Raw genomic sequence first — 6,000 nt, 5'->3', positions numbered from 1 at the left:
TTCCTCTCTGTAGAACCTTGCCAAACTTCGGAAGTACCGGCTCTTGATCTTTTAGAGCCAGTGCTTGCTGATACGTGTGCACTTGTAGAGCCTGATGATAGAGGTGCTGTCGCATCACCTGCATGTGAACCAACCAGTGGTTCACCGTCTGGTCCATCATCACCTGCAGCACTGGTATCAAATGGGTCGTAATTCTCTGTGAGTCCTTGGAGAGAAAAATCATGATCAATGGATGTATTATGATCATGATCACCGGCATCCATGATCAATGTCGAATGCCACTAAAAAAATGCAAATATTCAGAGTTAGAAATAATCAATTAATAAAACTCGAATGAACAACGATGCAAAAAAACCACCAAGATTTCTTCAACATCAAAACAGCAGGATGACGGTTTTGGAATTGCTCGGATTTTTGGCAACAATTCAAACTAATTTTGCCAAATTATCGCTAATTCTCAAGAACTTTGAGACAAGAATGAGAGAAGAAGACAAAAGAGCAAATGGTGTTGCTGGTGTGCAATGGAATGGCAAGGTGATCCTTTATTTATAGGTGAAAATAGTAATTTTTGTAATTTTTTTGAATTTTTTGGAGCTCAAACGGTCACAAAACAGCTATAAAATTAAAAAATACCGGGTTAACGGATTAAACGGACCGTTCCAGACCCATTTAACCTGTTAAACCCGCGTGTAGTCCGTGCCCCTGCGTGCCTCCATGTGCCGAGCCCACGCACAACGGCTATAGGTCGTGCCGCCTAGGTCGGTCGTGCCGCCTGGGCCGTCGTGTGCCGTGCCGAGTCGGCCGTGCCTCCTAGGCCACCGTGTGCCCGAGCCGGTTCGTGTCGTGCTCGTGCCTGCGTGGGTTGGACTGTGCCCGTACTGGCCCAAAAAATACGGGCCTTACCGTGCTGGCCCATCGTACGCGCCGGCCCGTCGTGCCGCGCACTCAGCCCAAGCACAGCCTAAGACCTCGTGTCGTACCGGCCCGACCCATCTAATCTTGGACCGTGCCTACAGTATCGTGCTTCAGGCTGACCCAATAGGCACGATCCATTTAAACATCTTTAGTCTCAGACACACGCACACACACAGCCCACAAAAGCAAACCCAACTACGCAGCCCATTCCGAACTCGGATACAAGAAGTTGGGCCTGCAAGCCCGAGCTGTCCGTCGCCTCTGTTGTGGTCTGGCAATAGCTGCCCCGCCTGATGTTAGCTGCTCTTGTGCTGAGTCCGGCATTGTGACATGTTCTATGCTATTTCTGCACAAGTCAAGTCTTACACTAGGGAGTAATACCAAGTAAGTACCACTGACTTGTTTTCGTCACTTAAAATCAGACCATAAGACACAGGGTTATGAAAGGAGCTTGCAGCACAAAGAGGTGAAATTAATCTATGATAGTGTGATGAAAAAAGGAATGGAGGACAAATGCCCTACAGAGCCATTCGAGCTGAATATTCTAGCCGGCAGATCTGTCTGAGCACCATAGCTCTCAGACGTTTATTGTCAATGGTGATGGCACGTTTAAGATTGTACTACATAGCAGGGTTGAAATTACTGACCGGAGCTCGGTTACCGAGCTCCGGCGGTAATTGAAAATGTGCGATAACCGCGGTTATCGGTCAAAAATTCAAAAAAAATTGGAGAAAATTCATTTGGTAAAATTTGAAATTTGAAAAAAAAATCGCGATTTTAGCCGTTCGGTAACCGCTCGGTTTTGGTCGGTTACCGAGCGGTTTGGGTCGGTTACCGAGCGATTTTCTCGTATTTTTGAATTAGTCGGTTACCGAGCGGTTTGGGTCGGTAACCGTTCGGTTTTCTCGATTTATCGAGCGGTTTTATCGAATTTCAGCGCAATTCAACAAAAAACCCAAAAAAGGGCTCAACCTTGTAAAATCAATAACTAATTCATCTGAGCTTAAAATCAAGTGAAACAAATTTTGTTGGTTTTCTTGTAACATGATCTACATGATAAAAGTATTTATACTCATAAAAAAGTTCAAAATTTTCTGTGAGAAATTGTATTTGTTAAACCAAGTTAAATGCATAGTTTACTCTTTGCTAATCCAAAAATCATGAAACTAATTTTGTTAGTATTCTTATATGATCCTATGTCTTTTAAAAATACATGAATTCATGAATTAGGTATTGTAACATGCATGATTGTGTAAATGTGTTGTGACTAGATTAATTCATAACTGATCCATCACACCTTAAAAATTAGTGAAACCACTTTCATTAGCTTATTTATACTATAATTTACGTAGGAAAAATAATAGTAGACATGAAAAAGTTAATTACAGTGCTGTTTCTTAACATATTCACTTTATGCTTGTGAACTTTATAAAAATCATAGAGAAATTAATAAAACTTTAAATAAAGTGAAATAAATTTTAAAGATTCTCCTAAAATACGTTTTACACAAGAAAAATATGTGTTTGCATGTTACACTTTTCCTTAATGTGAGTTAATAACTGAGCCGCACACTTCAATTTTTTTCATTTTTTTTAAACTTTCTCCCTATAGAATATGATGCAAACAACATTATTTTTGAAAAAAAATTTCACATAAGGTCTTAGAATTGTGTCTAGTTTTTTAAAGATTTTTATTGAATTTTTTATTTTTTTTTTGAATTTTTTAATTCAAATTTCGATTACCGTTCGGTTTCTGAAATCGGACCGGACCGAGAAGGTCGGTAACTGTGATTTTTAAACGGTTACTGATGCATTTGTGAACCGTGCTACATAGTACATACGCTGTACTGAATGTAAGCCACCGCCCACCACTCCACGAATCGAGGAGGCAATAAGAATGAACCATGCAGGGCCCAGCACGCGCATCAGTAAACAATGATTAAAATTAATATTGAAGACTGTAGCAACAGACTCATATTACTATACAAACAGTAATTCTCTGTATTAATCGTCATTAATGCATAGGATCCGTCCCCGTTACGGATCGGGATCCTGCAGTTGGCACTGTAGAGAGCTACAGTGGAGTGCATTAGGAGAACTTCGCACCCTAGCAGCAGACTCATATTACTGTACAACAGTAATCATCTATATTAATCGTTATTAATGTAGAGAATTCGTGTCCGTTACGAATCAGGATCCTGCAGTTGGTAACTGCAGAGAGCTACAGTGGAGTGCATTAGGAGCACTCCACAACCGTTGATTTGAAGGTAGCTGATTGCATCAACTGCTACAGTACATGGAGCTGCACGCCAGGTCTGCGATGAAGTAGAATCAAATACTATATCTACAGTAATCCGCAGTAAACAACGTTTAATTAATGTTGATGACTGTAGTAACAGACTCATATTACTCTACAAACAGTAATTCTCTGCATTAATCATCATTAATACAGAGGATCCGTGTCCATCAGTTACCAGCTCCAATGGACAGTACAGCGTCAACGAAATCTCGGGTGCCCCTGTCCGACGACCCGCCGTCGGCCACCGCGGCGCTCGCCTTGGCCTTCCATTCCTCGGCTCTCGCCCGCATCACCTCCGCCTCCGGGGCCCCGCTCATGACCTCCTCAACGCACCGGCGCACGGCATCGCGCGTCGGGGGTGTCGGGACTAGCCGGACCCCGACGCCGTACACGTCCACCAGGAACGCGGCGTTGGTGCGCTGGTCGGACCACGCCGGGTACGCGACGACCGGCACGCCGGCCACGAGCGCCTCGGTGGTCGAGTTCCACCCGCAGTGCGTCACGAAGCACCCGACGGCGCGGTGCGAGAGCACGCGCCGCTGCTTGCACCAGGACACCACCCTGCCCCCGCCGCTGGTCGCGGCGGCGAGCGCGTTGTCCGGCAGGAGATCGCGGCTGTCATCGCGGACGACCCAAAGGAACGGTCGCCCCGTGTCCGCGAGGCCCTCTGACAGATCTGCCATCTCGTCGCGACTAAGCTTCAGGACGCTCCCGAACGCCACGAACACCACCGATCGCGTCGTCTGCGCGTCGAGCCACGCCGTGCATTCGTCGTGGCCAGCGTCGTTCTCCGTCTCGAACAGCGGACCAATCGACACGACCGGCAGGTGCGCACGAAGCGCCTCGATGGCTGCGTGCTCGAGCTCGTCGAATGTGTTGACAAGAACCCAAGACGCCGTCTCACGGAGGCTGCGGATGTCCGCGACGAGCGTTTGGCGCCAGATGTAATCCTCGGGCGCATGAATCAGGGACGGGAGGTCGCCGGCGGCCAGCGGTGGCAGCCCGGGAACAGAGACTTGCGTGTCCGCCTCGGCTTCTTCCGAGGTGAAGGCCGCGAGTAAGTGGAAGTAGTGGTAGTACAGCGACAGGACGGCGCAGGACTGCGTCCAAAGCATGGCGCACGGGACGCCCATGGCCCCGGCGGCGCGGAGCGCCCACGGCGCGAATGCGTTGGCCACGATGCACGAAACCGGCCGCCCAGCGTCGGCCTGGCGGCGGATGAGCCCCGCTAGCGCTGCCGGGGCCGCATCTTCGAGGTGGCGCGCCACGTCGTCGGGGACGCGGTAGCGGGGGTCGTCCGGGGCCCACAGGCCGCCGCCACTTAGGTGCTCGAAGCGGACCGCGCCGCGCCTGACACTGTCGAGGGCCGCGCCGTTCTCGTGCCCGACCTTCTTGAGTCCCGTGTGGGGAGCGGTGGTGAAGGTGACGAGGAGGCCCCTGGAGGCGAGGCGCCGGCCGAGGACGAGGAGGGGATTGACGTGGCCCTGCAGAGGGGCGGAGACGAGGAGGACGTGGGGCGTAGGAGGCGACGACATGGCGGGAGACGGTGCTTCTTTCTTGCCTGATCTCCGAAGGCTGCGAACCCGAACTCGACGGCTTCTGCGTCGTGCGTCGGCAGCCAGTGAACAACTCTGGGTGGGCTCCATGAATGAGGAGAAAAGGCGAAATGCCTAACTAAGCTTTGATAAGTCAATCTTCCATTGAATCCTTTCACGGTTCTCGTTCCGTTCATAAAAAATTCTTATTTCCTCCAACAATTTAACAATTTTCTTTTATAATTTTTCTAAAGATATTTTTATTTTTACTCTATTTATTTTGAGATTCTCTCATTTTCACTCACGATTTCTCTCAAATAGAAACAGTTAAAAATAAAATAAAAATAAAAAGAGAAACCACGAAGAAAACTAAATAAAAGAAATATATACGGATGGTCCAATGATGTTTGGATCGTTATTAATTTGTGACAGGTACATGTACATGAATCCGACGCGACAGCCGGACAGCGTCACGTAACACAAACAGCTTATCTTCAGGAGAATTGGACGCTGTACCTGATCCTCGAGACCTCGATAATGATGTCGTCATTCCAACCGGTAATGTTAAAAAATAAAAAAGCACTATGTTTCCTTACTCTTAAATTAAAACATTATAGAAATAATCAATAATTTTTTAAAAATATGTTGTAGAGGATGTTATATTTCTCTAAAAAATTCAACTCAAAAGGTCTATGTATAATAAAATTTATCTTTTTGTTTTTCATTGTATATAGTACATTTTTGTTTGAAATTTTTTGACAGCCAGATGATAGCATCCTTTATAGCATACGTTTTTTAAAAATTTATTATGACTATTTTAATAGTGTTTTGAATTTTTAGAGTAATAGAACATAAGTTTTTTTTATTTTTTAACATGTCGCATATTGGAAGGGTGACATATTTACTTTTTATTTAAGATGTTGCTTTTTGGAAGGGTGACAACTTTTTGTCGCCCTTTCAACAGGCAGCAGTAGCATATTTTGTAACCTTTTCAAATGAACATCTAATTTTGCAATTTTTATTTTTAAAAAATATATAAAAATCGAGATAGTAGGGCACATGTATGAATTTTTTATTTTTATATTTTTCTAACATTAATATTTAAATAAATAGATTCCTGATGAAAAAAATAGTAGGAATATACATGTACCTCTCTCTAAAAGGACTGCAACCCTTTTAGAGAGTGGTAAACACGTCATGGTGGCACGAGTATTCCTTATCGTCCTTTAAGAGGGTGGTTAGGCCTCACCCT

At 45.6% G+C, this 6,000-nt stretch overlaps 1 protein-coding gene across 1 annotated transcript; it reads right to left on the bottom strand.

Moving 5' to 3' along the window:
* Positions 1-3,272: 3,272 nt before the first annotated feature.
* LOC133918258 (gallate 1-beta-glucosyltransferase 84A24-like) lies at positions 3,273-4,868 on the bottom strand. Its single transcript, XM_062362040.1, has one exon. The coding sequence runs from the start codon at positions 4,857-4,859 to the stop codon at positions 3,381-3,383; it is 1,479 nt and encodes a 492-aa protein (XP_062218024.1). The 5' UTR covers positions 4,860-4,868; the 3' UTR covers positions 3,273-3,380.
* Between the last annotated feature and the right edge of the window lie 1,132 nt (positions 4,869-6,000).

This window comes from Phragmites australis, chromosome 1, assembly GCF_958298935.1.
Source record: "Phragmites australis chromosome 1, lpPhrAust1.1, whole genome shotgun sequence".
NCBI lineage: Eukaryota > Viridiplantae > Streptophyta > Magnoliopsida > Poales > Poaceae > Phragmites > Phragmites australis.
Note: the sequence above shows the minus strand (reverse complement) of the source record. Positions and strands in the feature narration are given on the sequence as shown.

Bases quoted from the DNA above. Each gene is read 5' to 3' on its own strand.
- LOC133918258 (XM_062362040.1), bottom strand. From the start codon at position 4,859: ATGGAGCCCACCCAGAGTTGTTCACTGGCTGCCGACGCACGACGCAGA.